The 22,690-nt window shown below is 46.5% G+C and overlaps 2 protein-coding genes across 2 annotated transcripts in view; one reads left to right on the plus strand and one right to left on the minus strand.

The window, feature by feature from the left end:
* LOC119651800 overlaps positions 1-22,690 on the minus strand; it is a 628,198-nt gene that overhangs the window by 364,752 nt on the left and 240,756 nt on the right. The window lies entirely within an intron of this gene.
* Positions 1-22,690, plus strand: part of LOC119651799 — a 56,785-nt gene that overhangs the window by 6,512 nt on the left and 27,583 nt on the right. Inside the window, exon 3 of the mRNA XM_038055583.1 lies at positions 10,747-10,904. Coding sequence (XP_037911511.1) covers positions 10,747-10,904 — 158 coding nt within the window. The remainder of the gene's footprint in view (positions 1-10,746; positions 10,905-22,690) is intronic.

Raw genomic sequence — 22,690 nt, forward strand, 5'->3', positions numbered from 1 at the left:
CGCAGGGGGCATAACAGAACTCTTCTCTGTCTCGCTCCGGTTGGTCATTCTGTTCCGATGTTCCGCCATCCCTTCGCTCAGTTCCCCCGATAGACGCCACGTAACATGCCACATGATGACAAAACAATGAGAGGTTCGATACCCCTATAGCAGTGGTCTGATTAAGGGTGTCCCCTTTGTGGTGAGGTGGTTCCGCCATGAGCTCATCGGTCTTGACGACCAGAGGGGGGTAGCTGCGGACGTGTTGGAAGACTGCTTCCACGTCCGACGAAGGAGCAGCTCATACGTCGGTTGCCAGTAAGTGAGAAAGTGAAGCCGAAACACTTTTTGAACGAGCTAACGTTGAATAGTCATACTCCCAGTCAGCTGCTTCGAGAAATGAGGTAGCTGGATGGGGATAGGGTCGGTTCAGAGCTGCTACAATCTCTCTGGTTGCAGCGACTCTTGGAGAGCACCCGCGCTATCTTGACCTGCGTGGGCTCATGGTCGCTGGCGGTCTATGACCGCCACTGCCGATAAAGTCCAGGTGTACACGCACCTCGTGATCGCAGAAGAAGTCGAAGACCTTAGGCAAGTGATGGTTTCACTTGCGGACGCACTTTCCAAACTGATAGCGACTGTGAGAGCTTTGCGTTCGGGAGGTAAATCTGGATCGCAGTCACGGTCTGGATCGCAGTCACGGTTGAGGCCTGCTTTCTGAAAAAGGCGGTCGGGTAGTCGCACGGCCGAACCCTCAGCGGTCCCGATAATTTACTGGTACCACTGTAAGTGAATAAATCTACTATCGGATGCAATTTCAATCCAAAACAAATAGGCTCGCTGGGTGCCTCGACGGTGGCTACTCGAAGTGGAATACTACGTCGCCTAACAACTTTCGACCCTTTGAGCAGACGTTACTTTCTGGTCGACACGAGCACGGAGCAGTCGGTTCTCTCCGTACCCCGTCCGAACACACTAATACCGCAAAACTTTGAACTAGCTGCCGCGAATTCTTCTCCGATCCGCATTAACGACTACGGGGAGGTGGACGTGTCTCTCGGATTTCACCGTACGTTTGCTTAGCAATTCGTTTCGACTGACATTAGCACCATCATTTTAGGCACATAGTTCCTGTGTTATCATAGACTACTGGAGATTCCGGAACCTCTTTGAAGTCAAAAAAAAGGAAAGACTGACGGTTTCGTCCAGGGTAGAGGCAACTCATCCGCCGCTGCCTCACCTCTACGGTGGGAGCAGCGTGACCGGCAGTGGCTACAAGTGGAAAACACAATTGGCGGTTTAAACTTGTATGTATTATAATTGCCACTTTCGGTCACGCTTCACTATGAGGCAGCGTCTGACGAAACCTGGACGAAACCGTCAGTTTTTCTTTTTTTGCGTACTTGGGTGTTACGCCCTTTGACCTAAAAATGACGGAGTAAGCCAGTTAAGCACGATGTGCAGCCCTAAGGCAAACGGCGAATGGAGGCCATGTGGAGATTATAGACGCCTGAATGCTCAGACAATTCCCGACCGATACCCTATGGCACTCATCTATGATTTCGCCCATTACTTGACAATCTGCTGTGTTTTCACGTCCTTAGCCATCAAATCCCTGTAGCTCCCGAAGGCATACCAAAAACGGCTATTTGCACACCTCGGGCTCTTCGTGCTCACCAGAATGACATTTGGCTTGTACAACGCAGCGCAGACATTCCAGAGTTTTATCCACTCTGCCCTACCAAACTTAAACTTCTATTTTTTCTACATTCTACGCCTATTCTTCCGAATTTGAGCATTTGGACCGTCTGGAGTGCATTTTTCAACATCTCCTTGAGGTCGGGCTCATTCTAAACGTTGAAAAGTGCAAGTTCCTACAAAAGCAGATGAAATTTCTCGGCCACATGATCGCTCCTGACGGAATTCAACCAGACGCAGACAAGTTGAAAGGATCGAAAACTGCCCTCTGCCAACCACTGAGAAGGATATGTAAAGGTTGTCGGACAACTTCTATCGTCGTTTTCTATCCAAGGCCGCTCCTGGGCCCAAAACAAAAGACTCCTGCGAGTAGCAAAGTCTACTGAGGCCGTCCGGGCGTTTAAAACCGTCAAACAACAATCGGTTCGTGCTACACATCTCGTGTTTCCTCGACCAGATGCACCTCTGGCCGTGTTCGTCGATTCCTCAGACACAGCGGCAGGCGCCTCTCTCCATCAACGAGTGAAACCTGGCAACCGTTGAGCTTCTTTTCTAAATAACTCAAACCAGCTCAACATAACTGCAGCGCCTACGATCATGAGCTACTCCATGCGTAACTTTCCATTAAATACTTCCGCTTCTCTCTTAAGAGCAGGTCGTTCACTATGTTCACGGACCACAAGTTCCTTATTTTCGCGCTTAAAAAAAGCCTGACAAAACGTCTCCTCACCCAACTTCGGCAACTGAGCTTCATCCGCCAGTTCACTTCCGACATCCACTACTGTGTCTGAAAGAGACAAGGTCGTTGCAGATGCTTTATCATGAATTTCGGAGGTTACAGCCCTTGACACGTTCGATTATACTACAATGGCTGAGGCATAGATAGACGACGCAGAGCTTCAGAGCCTGAGGACAAACTCCAAATTCAAGTTCAAGGAGTTTTCTATCTTCGGCTCAAACTGCTACTTATCCTGCGAGATCTCGGGCAAGGGACCTAGGCCATTTATTCCGGCCGATTTTCGCAAGGAAGTATTCTACGCAGACAGTGCTCACGTGCCAGAAAGGTAAGGTCAATAAGCATGTAAAAAACGAAGTAAGCGTTCCCTTGGTCGACCAAGCACTTTCACACCATTCACCTCGACATTATTGGCTCTTTGCGAGATTCGCATGGTTTCAAGTATTGCCTCACAATCATCGACAGATTTACGCGGTAGCTTGAAGCAATACCTCTGACCGACATTACAGCATACTCATATGCCGAGGCACTCTGCCAAGAATGGATTCCGCGCTTTGGTGTACCAGCCGTTATTATCGCGGACCAGGGAATGCAATTTGCGTCTACACCTTTCGCGGAGTTTCTCTCCTCTCCTGAGTTTCTCAAACGCCAGAGGACCACTGCAGACCATCCACAGTCCAGTGGGTTGCTGGAACGTAAGCTCGACCCATTGTGGTCACAGTCCTTGCCTTTCGTCCTCCTCAGTCTTCGCACAGCCAATCGAAAGGAGTTCACAGCCAGCCCCGCGGAGATTATGTACGGGGAGAGTCTGCGTCTCCTGTTCTGGATATTAGAGCAGGGTTAAGTGACTCGAGCATATTGCGTTTGCTCAAGGGTACGGTTTCCAAAGTGTAACCGACGCCAAAAGTCGACACCCCCTGGAACCTGGAGCGAAGAGAGCACTCTGATAAGTATTACAGCCAGATGGATTGGTATCCTCATACAAGATACATCCATCGCTTCAACAGCTTTGGCTGCAAGTGATGGCTTAGTCGTTGCCGGCCGACCTCTCTTTGCTGCCTTTTGTGTCGAAGAATTTGGTTCGCCCGAGGACCGCTGCAGCTTCATTTTGCCCCGAATACTCATTTCCCTTTAAACCTTGCATAGCCCGTTTGCTCGAAGGCGATCTGCCCTGATCCAGTTTGCCGGAGACGTCTTGTCCGGAGGCGGTTTGCCTAAGGCCCCGAAGTCACGAGTGCTGACAGAAGAGAGCTACTTCGGCTCTTCCATTACGGACTGGGTCTCAATCAGATTGGTTCTCACGTGAGTAAGTGGAGAGCCTAGACTCAGATTCTTCATCGATGAGCTTGGGATTGCACCTTTACTCGGATTGTTTCTGAAGGCTACAGCAAGTCGCGTTCTCTTGACGTGGAGTCGGTTTCTGACAGACTTCTAACTGCAAGATTCAGGTCCAAATTAAGGAACATCACAATTGTACAATGCTATATACCAGAGGAAACTCCTGATACTGTGTAGAATGGCGTTTTCTACAGTTTGACGAATCTGCCACTTCCTAAGTTCAACATCGACCGCTTATCTGATCCCTAGATCTACTCAGTAATTGCCCTGAAAATATCAATGAGCATTGGGCTACCATTAAAAATGCTGCGTAGGTCGTTGGCCATCTCCCGAAGGGACGCCATAAGATCTGGCTTACTATGGAATGGTGGAAGCGGACCGATAAACGGACCCGATAATAAACTCCACTTAACGGCGGTCAACTTAGCCAATTTCTTTTACGTTTAGGGATAGCCCTTTTTCCTAGGTCTTGTAGGGCCACTCAGGATGGTCGTACCGTATTCCCTTTCGGTTCATTAAGCTCTGACGGATTTTGCTAGCATTTTAGGCTATTATTAGCTTATCGCCTGCCGGCCACCCGTCAAAATATTAGTTTTATCATTACAAACGAGTAGACGAGTTCATCGCATTTTTTCACTTTTACGCTTTCCTAATTTCTTCGGTCGTAGGACTTCAAATTTAACTCCCTTGTCAATTTTCGATAACCCAAAACTAGCAAAAAAAACGAAGATCATGCCGCCTGAACAGAAATCCCCGGGTGAACGGACTAGTCGGTTTACCCTTTTAAGCTGATTAATGCCCCTTAATTTTTTGTTTCAGACCGTGAACCTAAAATTCCTTATCAACTGGAACAACAACAACCATTTGTATCAAGCCGTCCTGCCTATAACCAGTCCCATAGTCCATAGTCTTAAATGAACATTCGAAATGCATCTAAAAATATGCAGCGAAATTAAAACAACAACAAAAAAGGCTATTGATCGTTTTCAGAATATGAAAAGTGGAAGCATTTTTGGGATTTTTGGGGGAAGTTAAAAACGTAGGGGGTTTGGAAGCAAAAATGAAAATAATAATTTTAAAAATTGTATTTTAAAATAAGTACATATCGGGGTGGAAAAAAGGAAACAGAAAAGAGGATAATGGAGATGTTGAAGGAGAAAAATGAAATGTGCTGCATCTTTTTTCAGCTCGTCGCCGGATAAGGCGAGCGAAATGATGCAGATGCTGTAAAGCTGTGGACATAACATTAATTATTGCGCAGAGTTGGAGTTGCCCTGACAGAATCTCGTTTCAACTTTAAGGGCCGGATGGTGAACGTCGATTTCGATATACGTTGATGCAGAAGGAAGTGTAGAGAGGCAAGGCCCGGCCAGGTTGGAAGGGAAAAAATCGACGATGTGGTCCAAACAGTTTCTGGTCGTGCAGAACAACAATTTTCGGGTAGAACAACTATTCATAAAGTTAGTTAGTTTAGAAAACTGGGGGGAGCCACGGCTCCGAGCACTCAGGCCATTATTAGGCCCATTGTACTATCCCCGTAAGTTGCCTAGTCAATGGCTTCCCGCCTACGGTGTTCGCAGGCTTTAGCGAATCTTAGAACATTCTCGAGAGACAGAGAGTGTGCAGATTCTTCATTGAAGAAAACCTTGCCAAGGTGTCTTCGTCTGAGATCTGAGGATGACGGGCAGCTGCATAAAAAGTGCAGGGCTGTCTCTTCCTCCTCCTCACATTGGCTGCACATAGCCGAAACCACTACCCCAATCTTTTCTATATGGTAGTTTAAGGAGCAGTGTCCCGTCAAAAGCTGTACTAGGGTTTTCATGTCCCACTTCTTAAGGGACAACAGAAATGCCGCTATAGTGACCCTAGGCCCTTTCACAAGGATTTTCGCTTGCCGGCAAGAGTCCAAGTTTCTCCACTCGGTTGCGTGAATCCTTGCAATTTCACCCTTCAGAGTAGACTTGACAGTAGATGGTCGGATTCCAAGAGCTGGTTCTGGCCCCACCATTGTGAATCCAGACCCTCGGCGAGCCAGTCTGTCAGCCTCCTCATTACCGGCGGTGTTAGAATGCCCCGGCACCCACATCAGGAATGTTTCGTTCAGTCGGCCAAGTTTCAGCAGCACCTGATGACAACTCCACACCAACTGGTTTGATATGTTGTTGCTATTTAGTGCTGATAATGCCGCCCGACTGGTGGAACAGATTCTAATGGTGCGACCCCTCCATTTTTGTCGCCGACATTCTTCTGCTGCCAATGAAATGGCATATATTTCCGCCTGGAATATGGTCGTCAGTTTTTCGAGGGGTCGGGCCAGTTCTATAATCGGATTCTCCGAGAACACTCCTGCGCCCGATCCATCCTCCATGACTGACCCGTCGGTCAAGATTATTAGGTCTGAAATCTGAAAAGACCCATGGCCACTTGTCGACCATTCTTCTCTTTCGGTGATTACGACAGTGTATGTCTTTTCAAAGACGAATCTGGAACCATATGATCGGTCGGCATCTACCGGATGTTTTTCAAGGAATTTCCAGATAGACGCACGACCGTTTGATTGGCCGCCTTTCCACGCCCCAATGGTATCGAGTCTATATGCGTCGTTGGCCGCTTTCCGTTTCACCTCCAAGTGAATGGGGGGTAAATTTAGGATAGCTTCAAGTCTCGCAGTCGGCGTAGTACTCATTGCTCCAGTAATACTTAGGCAACCAAATCTCTGAATCTGCGTTAGTAGCTTCCTGCCGTTAGCAAAGTTCAATCTTGGCCACCAGACGATACATGCATACATCAAAATGGGTTTTATTATGGATGTATACATCCAGTATATCCATTTGAGTGAAGGCCCCCAGGTCTTACCTATCGCATTCCTACAGTACCAGAGCAATCTGCAGGATATGGTATTGTTCCTGGATATGATGCTTCCACGTTAACTTGGAGTCGAAATGTACTGCTAAGTACTTGACTGTTTGTGCCAGCTGGATTTCCGCCCTTGCTAAGGTGGGTAGCGTATAGCTGCCCCACCTGACGTTCCTAGTGAACATAACTTGTCCAGTCTTCCTAGCGTTCACCGTGAGTCCATTGCGGAGGCACCAGCTGTGGATTACATGCAGAATTGCATTCAAGCGGTCACATACTGTATCCGCAAACTTCCCGTTAATTATTACCGCTATGCAAATGCTTGCGCGAAGACTTTTTTGTCCTCCAGGAGCCACAGCAGGGTATCCATTACCAAGAGCCATAACAGTGGAGAGAGAACCCCTCCCTGTGGGCAGCCCCTGAGACATCCTGCTTCAATAGACTTCTGGCCGACCGATATGTGATTAGCAGCGGTTCAATTCCATGCTGTCTTGCCGCATCACAAATTGCCGCGAATAAGGGACCTTCGATGTCATGAATGCGCCTAAGGCGTACCCTTTTTCGGACATCGCCTTTTCAATTTTTGGCGTAAGTTCATGGAGTACTGTCTCCGTGGATTTGCCTTTCTGGTAGGCGTATGGTGAAGTGGCCACTTAGGAATGTGTGTATCCCTTATGAAGCGATCTACTAGTCTTTCTAGTCCTTTTAGCAGAAAGGACGTTAGGCTGATCGGTCGAAAGCTTTTTGCGTCTATGTAGGTGGGTTTTCCTGGTTTGGGAAAGAACAACACCTTCACATCCCGCCATTTAATTGGAATATAAGAGTGTGCTAGGCATGCACGATATATATTCCGAATGTGTAGACCCAAGGCATCCATTCCTTCTATTACTAGCGCAGGAATGATGCCATCCGGACCTGCAGACTTGCATCTAGGGAACGAGTTAAATGCCCATTTCACTCGCTCCAGTGACACTACTTTGCATGCCAGATTCCAGTCTCTCGGTTGAGGGCTGTATGCACCTGTTGGCCCCGAGATTAGATTTTGGATGCTGCCTGGGAAGTGTACTTCAAGCAAATGATTTGCCGTTTCTTCATCGCTTTCTGTGCACTTCCCATTCTGCAAACGTTAATAACCCAGTTTCTGGCTACGTTCTTTGACCAGAATCCGCTTCAGCTTTGAGGTTGCCTTAAGAGAGTTAGTCTTTTCGCAGGAGGGTCTCCAAGATAATCACGATTGAGGAGCATGCTTGTCGTTCTCCTCTGTTTTGCCAAATCCGAGTTCCACCATGATGTTTTACCCTTCTTTGACATCTTGAGTGGAAAGCTTTCTTCGAAAGCTTCTCCCATGTTAGTTGTGATCATCTGGGTTGTCTTCTCAATTCCAGCAATGGATTTGATGCGCTTCCCAGGGATCGTGACTCGGGCGCTCAATTCTATTTGATACATCACCCAATCTGTCTTCCTCGGATTCCGAAATGGAGTGGATGGATCCATGCCCATAACGAAATCAATGCGTCTGTGATCCGAGAGTGTGATATCGTTTCATAATCTCCACTCTCCGATCAGAGACGCGATGTGAGGAGATACCACCAACTGTTCATAAAAGACGAAAGTAGTAGGGAACAATGGGAGGGGTTAGAAAACGAGAATTGTTAGATCAGTTGAACAGGAGAATAAGGAAGTCGGGTCGTTCAAGTTCAGGAGAGAATTATCCTTTGAGGCTCATATCTTGGCAGATTAGATTAAAATTTTAAACGGAGTTCCTTTTGGGGCTAATGTGTGAATTATCACATTCTTTTCCAAGGAGTCCATAAACTTTCCATGGGACTGAGGTATTAGACAGACCTTGTTAATGTGAAGATGAACCAGTGAGTCCCAAGGAGGATCTTAAACCTTGAAATACCAATTGGGATTATAAAATTATTCATATCTAAAGACGATCATGGGACCACCTAAAATCCTCCACTACTTCAAGCAATTACTTGATAGTAACTGTTCAAATCTCCCGCTTCTCATCTCATCTTATCTCTGCGTTAGCGCTGACTGTTTGTGTAAATTTACAGCGGTTCTTTTTCTACATCTCCGCTTGACGTTTATCACATTCTTTTCACGCGCAATTCGCTGTTTACTGTTCGTCTCGTTTTCGTTTTCGTTTCCATCTTCTTTTTTCTTCTCATCCTGTTTTGTGCGGGCAATAAAACCAACTAATCAAAATTAATCCATGAGTTTGGTTGAATCTCGAAAGAAGTCCAGTCCCAGTATTTTCTAAGAACGCATTTTTCGAACATTGTATTTGAAGCGTTTCTCGAACAGTAACCGAGTTTTCGCCCACAGAGTTTCCACTTCATTCCAATGAACTCACTTTAGTGCTAGTGAGCAAACCAACTCTAAAAATAACTTATTCGTGATCATCTCACTAAAAGTATTCGTACTCAATTAAACAGAGAAGGGTTTTCACTTCTTATAGTATTTTTTTCATCCCCTCTCCTTGCTACCCTCTTCTACCTGGAAAATTCTGTAAATTACTCAGATGGATGCCCGGAAGACTCGTAATCATATTAGATACATACTCAACGTGAAGGATCTGATTTATTATCTTTTCATTTATCTATCTGAAAATATGAGTTTTTTAGCTCCGTTTTGAATCTGAATCATTGATATTTGAAAATTTCCACACGCAGAATTGCAAGGATGGATTCCTTGGAAGGTTTAAAAAAAAACTTCTCCTTCTGTTCTTGAGTATCAATTTCCGAGATTCCTGTAATAATTGCTGTACCGGAATATCTCTACTCACAGCTAGCAACCACACAAGTATCCTTTCACTGTTCACTTTTGTATTTGAATCCGTTCTAGGATTTTCCATTGAAATTCAAAACTGTGTGTTCAAAGAAGCTCCTTTGTCGTTCTTTGTTCTCAATACGTCCGCCTTTATTTTCTCGTTTGCCGATTGCTCCACGATTGCCCATTTATTTACATTGAAAAAGAGTAAATTGCTCTCGGATTTCTGCTTGAGCTTTGATAAATGAAATTCATATTGATTGGTGTTCGGCGATGCAAAACGGATCAATTGCAGTCAACCACCAGCCCGTCACGAAGCCCTATTGCAGCTCAGTTTGAGTATCGCTCCTCGCTCAATCCTTCTCTTACCAGGGTGAGGCCTAGCGGTTAGGATAAACAAAATTACCCCCAGGGAAACTGGGGGCGTATTTCGGGCTCAGCTAGGCCTCGATTTCAGCTCTCCTTTATGGCTTGCCGACTGCTAAAACCAGTCGACTAACCTTGTCTCCGATGGAGTAATTAAAAGGACTCTTATCTGTTTACCTTTCGACCTTTTGTTGACACTGATGAACTGAATTTGAAAGTTTCTCTTGCTGGTGTCGACTCGATGGCGCGCATCGAAGTTTACATGGGAAGCTAATATAACATTCAAAGGATATTGCTAATAGCATCGCCTGGTCCTTTGTGCCGAAGCTAAGGTGATGCGAGATGTGTGAGGTGTTGCTTTGGAGTTTGATTTGGTTAGACCCGACTTCAAAGCCGGCTGGAAAGGGAGACATTTGTCTGAGTAACTAATGAGGCTCACGAGTGACTAGCATTCGACAAGGAACAGCTTCAGGATACCCCAATCGCTGAGTTTGTCGCAGATTTACATACTCCTTGTTAGCAAACCTCCATCATACGACAAGCATGAGTTTCCACATGCTCGCTTTATCCGACGTCGAATTCATTGACCTTAAACGTGGAAATATTGAGTTGATTTTAACAAGCTTATCCTTTCACCCATTCCAGTGTTTCCCTGAGAATTTAATAGTCATCCAGACCGCTATTTTCCTATGAATACTAAGCCACATAACATTACGGAATCATCGCATCATTGTGCCGCGTAGCCTTGCTTTCATTCGGTCCTCCATGGCAACGACAACAGGCGACCCCGATTCCATTCACATTGGAACCCTTTTGGCAATTTAGTGGATTTAAATAGATGCCAAAATAAATTACCAAGTTTAATTTTTTTACAATTTTCTTAAATAAGACCTTTATCCTTTCTCTGCTCATTTAGTTGGTTTTAGGTATTTGTATGTATCCTTTATTCATTTCTCTTCCTTTTTTTCTTTCTCCATTTTTTTTGTCCTGAATAGCCGCAATCCGAACTCAACCGTACGACCTTCTTCGTTGGTCCGTGGCGTATTTCCGTTGTTTGGCACAAAATGAACCACCTCCGGCTAAATGCCGTTTGGAGAAAGACACTAAATGCGGCACCCTTACGAAAGGATATTTGCAAGCCCTTTTAAATCAGGTAAGCCACACATTTATGTAGGTTCTTTTTTTAATATATGATAGTTTGTAGTGGAAAATCAGCTCCAGGAGGGAATGAAAAATGAAATCGGATTGTGAATGTAGGACAGGTTTGATAATGCAAGGTGGTGCTAGGGGTTGAAAATATGAAGTTTTGTTTGAAAGAATACGCGAGGTTTTAATCTGATTTTTATTCAATATCTTTCTGAATGGAGACCAGTTGTACAGGAACAATCTCGGGGAAGGAAGAGACACAACCGGCATAGGTCCACATAAGTAATAAGAAATGACGTTAACCACAAATTTCGCTAGTGCTATTTCATTGCTTTTCCAAGAAATATGGCCCCCAAACAAACTCCTGCCTCTCTCTCCTATATAAACAATAATGGCTGTCAGTTACACAACAGTCATGTCCTGGTGCTCGAAGTGACTCCTTTTCTAACGTGGCGCTTCCTACTTTCATGGTAAGGAACGGCTGTCACCCTTACCTTGACCACGCTCTGATTAGCAACAAAATCAACAGAAATCCGAACCCCAAAAACATTCCTATTCCTGGAAACTGCCCCTGGCATTAGTCACCATAATGGCATTATCCTTGATATTCCAATCCTTGGTAAAGTCAGAGGCCCACTGACCTCAACACCACGTAACTTTCCTTAGATCCAAGCTATCCCTAATCCAACACCCTATTGCGGGCGAACAGTCTGCAGTACAACGACGGAACCCTGGGAAAACGGATTGGGCAAAGTTCAATGAACTTCTTGGCAATAAAGTACAGTTCCCTAGGCGACTAAGGACTCCTTTGGTGCTGGAAGATGAATTGAAAACTCTGAACGGCACACTTTTAGAGTGCTATGAAGAGGCTTGTCCTATTTCCCGAGGCCAAAGCGGTAAAACGGTTCCTCGGTGGAACCGAGAACTGCAAAAACTCAGGAAATCAACCAGGCGACTTCTAAATCGTGCTTGCAAAAGTAACAAGGACGAAGACTGGTTAAATTTCAGGAACTCACAACGTGAATATAAGAGGCTCGTGAGGTGCTCGAAACGAGACTCCTTTAGAGCGTACATTGAGGAACTGCAAGGCGAAAGGGAGACTTCAAGGCTGCGCAGAGTCCTCAAAAGGGATGAGTCGGCCAAGTTGGATTCTCTTAGAAAACCCGACGGTACTTTCACGAGCTCCAGACTGGACTCAGTACAGACCCTCCTGGAAGTACACCACCCAGGAGAACGGGTGAAAGAAGTGGTAGGGGGAGAGTTGACGGTTCTTGCAACCCCTTCAACACGCAAGTGAAAAGGTGAGAGCTGCCATACTGTCCTTTGAACATTTCAAAGCACCTGGCATGGATGGCATCTATCCGGCAATGCTAAAGGAGGGCATGGAGCACTTAGAGCGACCTCTAAGAAATATTTTTCGAGGATGTCTTGCTCTGGGCTACGTGCCTTCTTCTTGACAACAGGTTAAGGTAGTTTTCATACCGAAACCTGGGAAAGATGACTATTCTAATCCAAAGAACTTCAGACAGATCAGCTTGACTTCATTCTTGCTGAAAGGTTTAGAGAGACTGGTAGAGCGTCACATTCGTGGAAACGAACTTAGGTCACACCCACTTAGTGAAAACCAACATGCTTACCAACGTGGAAAGCCCTGTGAGTCTGCTCTTCATCCTTTTGGTCACAAAGATAGAGGATGCAACTTTGAATAGTGAGTACGCGATGGGGGTGTTCGTGGACATTGAAGGGGTTTTTGGCTGTGCGCCTTTTCAAAAACTTTGTGATGCCGCCAGAGCGCATGGTGTTGATGATGCTTTAATTAAGTGGATCCATGCTATGCTAACGCAAAGATTGCTGTGCGCTGAGGTAGGGGTCGATCGCTACCTGACTACGGAAGCAACGAAGGGCTGCCCCCAAGGAGGTGTGCTTTTGCCGCTTCTGTGGCATATGCTGATCGACTTACTGCTGTGCGAACTGCAAAATTTGCCAATACACGCTCAAGCTTATGCTGATGACGTGGCTGTACTTGCTGTTGATCGGGATCTTGGAACGGTGTGTAGGAATATACAGCGTGCCGTTGATTTGATAGAGAGCTGGTGCCTTAGACATGGTTTGTCAGTTAATCCAAATAAAACCACAATGGTTTTATTCACAAAAAGGAGAAAACTGGATGGACTTTGTCTCCCTGAGATGAGGGGTACTACCGTTCAACTATCCGAAGAAGTGAAATATCTGGGAGTCACTCTAGATAAAAAACTTCTTTGGAACAAACATGTAGAGGTAAAGATGAAACGAGCTCTCACAGCTTATGGGCTGTGCAGACGGACCTTTGCCTCGACATGGGGACTCAGGCCTCATGTTGTAATGTGGATATACGTTGCCATCATTAGGCCGATGTTCGTATATGCATCCGTAGTGTGGTAGGTTAAGGTGAGACAAAAAAGTTTTCACTGTAAACTAGCCGCACTGCAAAGAACTGTTTGTCTGGGTATCACTGGTGCCATGAGCACGACATCCGGCGCAGCTCTGAATGTGCTACTCAATTACTACGCCCCTGGATATATTATTCAAAGCACTGCAATGAGAGCAGCTCATAGGCTAATTCGATTAGATCTATGGGAAAACAACGGATGTGGGGGGCACAGAGCATTGGAAGAGTTACTGGGAGGACTGAATCCAGTTCTTACAACGCCTTCCGATTCTCGTGTCCCCATACATCTGTTTGGTAGAAGATATGTAGTTACCCTGAAGCATAGAGAGGACTGGGAAGACCCAGAGGAATGCGTGGCGGGATATACAGAAGTCTTCTACACCGATGGCTCAAAAACAGAACAAGGTTCTGGCGCCGGAGTCTACCTCTCGAATAAAAACGAGAAGTGGGCTTTTCCTTTGGGACAATATGCAACGGTTTTTCAAGCCGAAGTTTATGCGATCCTAAGGGTGGCAAACTGGGTGATTGACGAGCGGTTGAAGGACAGGCACATCGCAATCTGCAGTGACAGTCAAGCTGCACTGAGGGCATTGAGCAGTCCTTTGATCACCTCGAAAATCGTTCAGGAATGCAGAAACCGTTTGAACTCTATGTCTAGATTCAATACGGTGGAACTACTCTGGGTGCCTGGTCACTGTGGCATAGAGGGAAATGAAATCTCGGACGCTTTAGCGCAAGAGGGGTCAATCTCCCCTATGCCGAGACCGGAGTCAGCAATTGCAGTATCAGTAGCATTGGCTAAATCTGTTTTCAAAAACTGGGAACAAGTTTCCCATAATGACAGGTGGCAGAGCCTAAATGCTGCTCGACACACCAAACTTTTCCTGCCAGAACCCAACATACGTACCGCAAAGTTTATCCTGTCGAAAAGCAGGAGGACTTGCAGGTGTATTGTGGGCATTGTGACAGGCAATAATTCAATAGCTGGGCATATGTTCAGAATAGGAATTACCGAAGATGATACGTGTCCTTCCTGTAATGAGGAAACGGAATCCACGGAGCATTTCCTATGTGAATGCCCCGCCTATGGACGCATCAGGCATCAAATCTTTGGTGCCGATGTTCTCCAATTGCCACGGGTAGCATCAAATCCACAAACGGAAATTCTGCGATACGTGAACGAATCCGGAATATTGCGTTAGATGGGGGAGGCGAGTACAATGGGCTAACACGGCCTGAGCGCTCAGAAGCTGTAGCTTCTCCCCCACCATACACACACACACACACTATCCAACACCCTTAAAAAGGACTGGAGGAGGAGGGGGCATAGCGTGGCACTACACTGAAGCAATGCAAGAAGTATGCCAACTCGCACCCTCAATTACCGAAACCTTTTTTTTTCTTTGGTAGGGTAGGTGAATGCATTTATGCACACAGTGTTGGACTCCCGATTCGGTATGTCGTCGGACTACCAACTAAACACCTCCCCATCGGCAGAGAGCTAGCCTGGAACCGTTTGTCACATTACTTCGGGCTAGTCCCCGAACTCTCCCGCCTTACGGAGCCTTCAAATCAGGGAATTCCTTTCATCAGCGGGAGGGGAGAGGAGGAAGGGAACTGTCAGTTCAAGGAACCTCCTGCCATCCGGCTCCTCCACCGGTCGAGTTCTATCTTCTTAGCAACGAGAAGGGCCCGAACGTAATGATCAGCAGTCCTCAGCATCTCTTCGACAATAGAGCTGCTGACGAAACCCATCCCACCTTCCACAAGAAAAGAAAGTGTGGTGGGCGTCGTCCATAACTCCATTGCAAAACACACAATCCGGAGAACGCGCCTTTCCAACCTTGTGCAGGTGAAGCTGAAAACTTCCATGCCCACTTAAAAATTAAGTAAGGAAATAGTCAGTCTCACCATGTTTCCGATTCAGCCACGCACCTAAGTTGCCGATGAGCCGTGCAGTCCATCTGCCTCTAGTTTAATTCTGCCAAGAGAGCTGCCATTCATCTAGAGTGTGTTGCCGTTCTTCGCGAGCAACCACCTCCCTTGCGCTTGTATATGGCCTGACGCTCCTTTGCAGGAAGGGCAACGGGGATCACTCCCGCGGTCACCATCACGGCTGGTTCAGAGACAGTGCGGTACGCAGACGCCACCCGCAAACCTCCCCGTCTCTGTACTTGCGCGAGGCGTTTACGATATACCTCCCTGTTAAGAGCGCCAGCCCATACCTCTGCGCCGTAGAGCAGGACAGACTGCGTTGAACTCATCAGGAGACATCGCCTACTAGACGTAAAACCCAATGTTTGCCATTAGCCTACTTAACGCCGAAACGCCTTATGGCTAAGATCAAACTGTAATTACCGAAACCTTACTTCAATCCTGGACGACACCCTCCAAGATATAAACTACAAAACACCCAAAGGCAGAGATCATTTAGAAACAGATACTTTTGACAGTATTCTTTCTTGTAAAATGAGATCCTCGACCACTATACGTTGCAGGATCCTCACCCTTTCAACCACCTCCATAACAACCTATCGAAGTTAGAATTTATTTCAAATAGGTCTAGGGGACTCCTGCGACTTCGCAAAGCTGCTGGGCGCAGTGATATCCTGCTCCAAAACATTTACCCTAATGAAAAAGCAAATATCCTTGGAAACCATTCTCTTAGAGTCCACTACACCATACCCCCCACAATCGACATGCTTGACCACAGTTTCGAAGCCAAAGTTGCGGCTCCGAGAGCTAACAAAGTCCACAAGGTGCACGCGTTCTTCTTTTTCACAGAGGCATCTCGCGAAACCACTAAGATGTCAGAAATGTGGTGGCAAATGGAAGCACTCAGAACCAATATGGGCGCAGCGTTCATAAAGGCTATTCATTCGCGGGGGCGGACTGGAATACTTTCGACACCCACTTCACGAAATGGGTGGCTATGTTGTCGTACATTGAAGTGCGCATCGAACTTTGGTGCATCCTGGTGTTTGGCGTCTCCTTCAACACCAGCAAGCAACTAAGTTCGATGGTGGCCACGGCAACAACTACGCAAAGTACAGTATCACGTAGTTTCAATCTATGATTCCGTTTCAAAGCTCAAGTGAACACGGATGCGGAAGTCTCGATCCTTGCCAAAACCAGATCCATCAATTCGAATCCGCAACACCTAAAATTAGCACCAGCAAACTCGACGTCCATAAACGTTCATGGTTACAGGCAAGTAAACGTGAGTTAAGGCTTCCTTACGGCCCCTTTGGGGACGCTTCATTCTACAACCCCTGGTCATCAAATTTCAACCCCACAGTCCTTCCATTGTTTTTAAGGACGTTGTCGCTCCACGTGTTCGCGCACTCCTCTGAAAATATCTCAACATTACTATCAAATGTAGTATCTCCCAACTAGTTTACTAGTACTACTGGCTCTCCGACCTCCTCGAAGGGGGCATCCTTTACCATCTCGAAAGCACGCTGTTCCGCGAAAGAGTCTGAAGAACTCCTTAACCGAAGTATACGTGGACTTTCCGACAGCTGTCGGTCATCTCTATTCTCTCTGGTATTCAAGCCTAACGACGAATGGTGATCTTGTGGAAATTGCAAACACCTGAATTCTCAGACGATTCCGAAACGGACGCCATTCCTCTCTTCCAAGATTTTGCACTTTATTTAGCAGACTGTCGTATTCGCTCGACCTTAAATCGCGGCAAGGCATATCTGCAAACCCTGGTAGCTACCGACAATGTTCTAAAGTCAGTTCATGTGAATGAATTTTGGCCTAAGTAATGCGGCGCAAACCTTGCAGAGATTCATTCACTCTGTCCCACAAAACTTGGAGTTCTCTTTCGTTTAGTTGGATGATGTTCTGCCTGCCTCCTCCACCGAGTTTGAGCATCTGGTGCATTTTTCAACGCTGCCTTAGTGATGAAAAATGTAAATTCCTGGTTGTTCCTTGGGTACGGTTAACTACTACCGCCGTTTTCCTCCCAAGACCGCTCACCACCAGACCCTTCTTAATGCCTTGCTATCTGGACCTAAGAACAAGGAACTGCGGGAGGTTGTGTGGTCTCCAGCAACCGCGGCTGTCTTTAGACCACCAATCAGCAGCTGGTAAGCATTGCACTTTTGGCAATCCCTCATCAGAAAGCACCCCTAGCCCTGTTCGCCGATGGCTCAGAGATCGCAGCAGGTGCTGCTCTTACGAGGAGGTTAACCAAAGTTGCCAGCAGTTGAGTTTCTTCTCGAAGCAGTTGAGTTCCGTCCAGCACTACAGCACTTATGATCGTTAGCTAATAGCCGCATATCTGAGTATCAACTACTTCCGTTTTGCTCTTGGAAGCCGGACCATAAGCCTCTCAAGTTTGACTTATGACAAAAGCCCGACAAAGTGCCTCCTCATCAACTTCGGTACATAACCTTCATAAGCCAGTTTACTTCGGACATTCAAGTTGTATCTGGAAAAGACAACTTTATCGCTGAAACTTTGTCCCTGAACCCAGAAATCAGTATTCCAGCCGCAGTCGATTTTTCGGCAAGGACTACGGCATAGAAGAATGACACAGTTCTACAGTCGGACTCCGAATACACTTTCCAGAAGTTCCCTACCTACGAGGTCTCCGAAAAGGGACTTAGGCCATACATTCCGACCGTTTTCTGTATTGAAATATTTCGCTCAGTGAACGATCTTGTGTATCCAGCCATTTAGGTAGCGAGTAGGCTAGTCACTAACAAGTATTTCTGGATATCCCTGAACAATTACGTTAATTCTTGGACTGGAGAGTGCATCGCATACCAGAAGTTTAAGGTCATTATGAATGTGAGGAAGAAAGCTTCGGTTTCCCAGCCATAATAATGCCACAAACAGGGAATCTGTCCTCTTCCTGTAGGTCGGGAAACTCCTCTCTGAAGGTCGCTATTATGGTACAAAACTCTTCATCTTGGTCGCCGATCTTGCGTTTCGTTTTGCTTCGGTCTACCAGTCCCGCTGATCTGGTATATGGTGGGAACCTACGGGTCCCCGGCGATCTAGTCCTCGACAAGCGACTGAATTGTTAATTGGCAAGCCGTTGTGAAATTGAAGCTATCTCCAAAATCTTGCTTCAGCGTGACTTCAGCTGGGGCGGTGTACTGGGGCGTAATGTTCCTTGGTAGCCTCTCGCTATCATCTGACCGAGTAATGAGCCCATCCGGCGGACATACAACCTTTTTGCTCCTAAGCAGAAAAAAGCACGAACGGCAATGAAGTGGGCCAGGAAGCGGATCCAGCCCGGAAAGTCTATAAGAGCAATATCTATGGTAGTGAAGACGAAGACGAGGCAGACCCTGCTTCAGATGGAGCGATTGCGTAGGTCAGGACGCCTGAGAGCTTTTAGGGATGTCTAATTGGTGGACTTCGGCGCAAAACCGGGATGTCTGGGGTTCCTTATTAAGGCAGGGCTAGACCGGATCCCTGTTGTTATGCAATTGATGATGATGATCTAAACTTCCTGCTTCGAATTGTTTTACGGCTAAGAGCATAGCTAGCAGTTCCCGGACATGTGCTCTGTATTCACGTTCATATGGAACACGTTGATCCTGACTGCTGAAAACGTGCTTCATGAAGGATAATAAAAGCTACAGTTCGTCAGTCTTTTGAAAGCTTCAATGGCTACGCAAATGGTAGGTCCAGTCAAATGTTGAATTTCCTTTGATTTTGTATTAAAAAATCTCGTTAAGGAGTCGCTGTACTCCTTCGATCCTGGAAGGCAGTCTCGCCTTAAAATTGAACATGTCAAAAAATTCACTAGGCTGTGTCACGTTGGCTGAATGCTGACCGGATCATTTTGACTTTGGCTGCCAAGGGACATGTCCATTCTTTCAATACCAGGTGTCCTTGGAGACTAGCCAGATATCCTTGTGGACTAAAGATGCATTTGCTTGAAATCCTGGCCACTTATCTTGGAACCGGGATCTTAATCACAAGCGTAACGATAGAGGTGAATAATAGGTCATTAATGTAGGTAAAGCAGAAATCCAAACCTCTCAAAGCCTTCCAATTTTCGATTTATCTGGTTAAATGCTTTGACCAGTCCCAAGGTTGCAAAAACCATTTTCCGGTAAAGGACTTTGACGAAATCTTGGATATATTGAACTGGGTATCTCCAAGTCCGGCTATTGAGTGAGCTGTAGTAGTCTCCACACGGTCTTCCCTTATTGCTATTTTTAGGTGCTATATGCAAGGGTACAGCCGATGGGTCATTTCATGGACAGGTGAATGCGAACTGGTTTATGATGTTGAACACTTTTTTCGCAATGGTCAGCTTGTCCGGAGCTAAGCAACTGGGCCTTAAGGAACTATTTATCCTGGCATTGTAATTGTGTGATGCTTTGCTTGGTAGGACCCCATTTTTCCAGCTCGTCTGAGATCTGAGATCAGGATGTCATGCAACAGGAGTCCGGGTAGCTTAGTGGTTAGAGCGCTAGGAAGTCGAAGCGGAAGGTCCCTGTTCAAATCTATTATTACTTTCCTGGTGCAGGGTTCCTCGATTCTCCTGAGGATCAGTATCTTTGGTAGATAAGCTGAGTTGGCAATTTAGTAAACAGCAACTGAAGTCTTGTTGGTTCTTTAAAACTCAAACTGTTCCTCTTTACATGCTCCTTGGACCTCGTGACGAGCGATGTAATGGTGTCGTTTACCACTAATGCCTCTCGGTAGATTATCCCGGAGCCCAATTGCATGGTTTTATGCAATTGGCCGTTTCGGAATTGAATTTTCAGTTGGTACCTCAGGAAATTCAGGCCAGTCTGTACTCTGTGAAAGCGGTTCGAACTGACAGCACTGACGTTTACATGTGAATGAACTCACGGTGGGAGTCCCTTGTTTAAGAGCGTATAGCGGATTTCTCAACCCGGCGAATTGGTAGGATAGCACTACCTGGGTTAAACGTGTTTCTATACTGAAGATGAAAATGTTGGTATGTCAATCATTGCTTGCAGAATTTTTAGTGCTGAGGTTTGTACGGCGTGGACCTTGTGGACCTTAGACTTGGAACCATTGATAATACAATTGTGGTGTCATTGATCTTACAACTGTGGTGACTCTGTAAACACAAAACCTTATTTAAATCGGTTCACAGTCTGTCTGTCTGCCCGTCTGTCTTTTTTTTTGAGGAGGTGGAAATCTTCAAAAGACACTGGTCTAGACACACCAGCATGTGGGATTTTTACCCACTAAAACCACCCCCGACTCCCTCCCTGCCCCGCGGAACCATCATAAGGTATTACATCACGGGGCGGAGTCAGCTCACTCTAGCTTAATCCCATTTCTTCTATACGTGGCGCACGTGACCGCGCTTTTCTCCTTTCTGCTGCCTTTCGCAATTTATCTTGAATGGATGCGATCATGGAGTTGACCGCATCTCAATTCTCTTGATGGGTTAGCATTTTCGGTACCAGACCTTTTGGTGCCAGCACCTCTCCTAGAGTCTGCTCTAGATTCCTCCTTTCTTCCACAAACCTCGGACAGTGGAAGAATACATGCTCTGGGTCCACTGGGACTCCATCACAATTTGGACAGTCGGGTGAGGTCTCCGATTTAAACCTGTGAAGGTATTGGAGATATCCTCCATGTCCCATGAGAAACTGGGTGAGATTATAGCTAATCTCATCGTGTCGTCTCTCCAACCACTCCTTGATGGCAGGAATGAGCCTGTGAGTCCACCGACCCTTTCCCGAGCGTTCCCACCGCTCTTACCATCTATTTATGGATCTCTCCATCTCACCATTCTTCGTCTGCAATAAGGGAGAGATTGACTTCGCATTGTATATATTTGCCATCTCATCTGCCAAGATGTCAATCGGCATCATTCCAGAGATGACGAATGCTGCATCATCTGAGACAGTCCTGAAGGCAGAGTATACCCTCAGGGCTATCCTCCTAAAGACTGCATTCAGTTTGCTGGTATCAACTGACATCTGCAACGCCTCGCTCCAAACTGGGGTCGCATAAAGCATGATTGAGGTAGCCACCCTGGCTATAAGCAATCTAGAGGTATGCCGTGGCCCTCCCACGTTCGGCATCATCCTCGCCAGGGCCATACAGGCAGTGGATGATTTATCACAAACATACTGTACGTGTTGCTTATAGCTGAGCTTCCTGTCTGTCATCACCTCCAAGTATTTGATGGTCGGTTTGGAAGTGATGATATGATTCTCGATTCTAACACAGGCGTAATTTCTCTACCGGCGCTTAGTGATGAGAACCGCTTCTGTTTTTTCCTCCGCAAGCGTCAGACCAGAGCTCTCTAACCAGCATTTGACAGCATTGATTGCCTCGCTTGAGTGTAACTCCGCATCTTCGAGATGCTTTGCGACACCAGCGCTATGTCTTCAGCGTACGCTACCAATGTGGCTTCCTCCGGAAGGGGAAGATTAAGTACATCGTTGTACATGATGTTCCACAGTAGGGAGCCCAATACGGAGCTCTGTGGGAAGAACCGGGGAAACAACGTACTCCTGGGGTCCGTCATGGGTGTCATACCAAAGCCTCCGTTCTTGTAAATAGCTGTTGAAAATAGCTGGAAGATAAGCGGGAATACCAATCTTCGCCAGGTATTCCCGTATTAGATTTCAATTGGCGGAATTGAATGCATTTTTCACGTCCAGGGTTGCTACCACGCAATATTTGCTGGCACTACCTTTTCCGTGGATTGCATCTTCAACCAAGCCAGTAACCAATTTGATGGCATCAATGGTTGATCTGGCTTTTCGAAACCCATACTGCCGATTTGAAAGGCCGCCTTGGCTCTCAACAACCGGGAGTAATCTATTATAGATTACCCGCTCTAACATTTTCCCCACCGTGTCCAAAAGACATATGGGTCGGTATGACGATGATTCACCTGGAGTTTTACCAGGCTTAGGCAGAAGTACCAACTTCTGTCGCTTCCATGCCGCTGGAAATATTCCCTCGGACATGCACGCTTCGAACAACTCAGCGAACATGTCCGGCCTAGATTTCACGGCAAGCTTAAGGGCCTTATTCGGTACTCCGTCCAGGCCCGGCGCTTTATTGTCTCCTATTCTACCGCAGATCTCCAGCAGCTCGTCTCTGGTGACTGGCGGGATTGTCGTTACATTCAGAGCTGGTTTGAATGTGTCGGTGCCCTCCTCTTGCTGGGGGAATAACCCCTGGATGATTTTCGGCAACAGGGTGGAACGCGTGATCTGCGGAGAGGAGCGGCCTCTGAATCGTCCCATCACGATTCCATTAGCTCTCCCCCACGGGTTTACGTCCGCTTCTAAGCAGAGCTCCTTAAAGCATTTTCTCTTGCTTCGCTGGATGGTGAGCTTGAGGGTTTTGCGGGCTGCCTTGTAGGCGCACTCTTTCTGCCCTTGATC

The sequence above is a fragment of the Hermetia illucens genome, chromosome 3 (genome assembly GCF_905115235.1).
Source record: "Hermetia illucens chromosome 3, iHerIll2.2.curated.20191125, whole genome shotgun sequence".
Taxonomy (NCBI): Eukaryota; Metazoa; Arthropoda; class Insecta; order Diptera; family Stratiomyidae; genus Hermetia; species Hermetia illucens.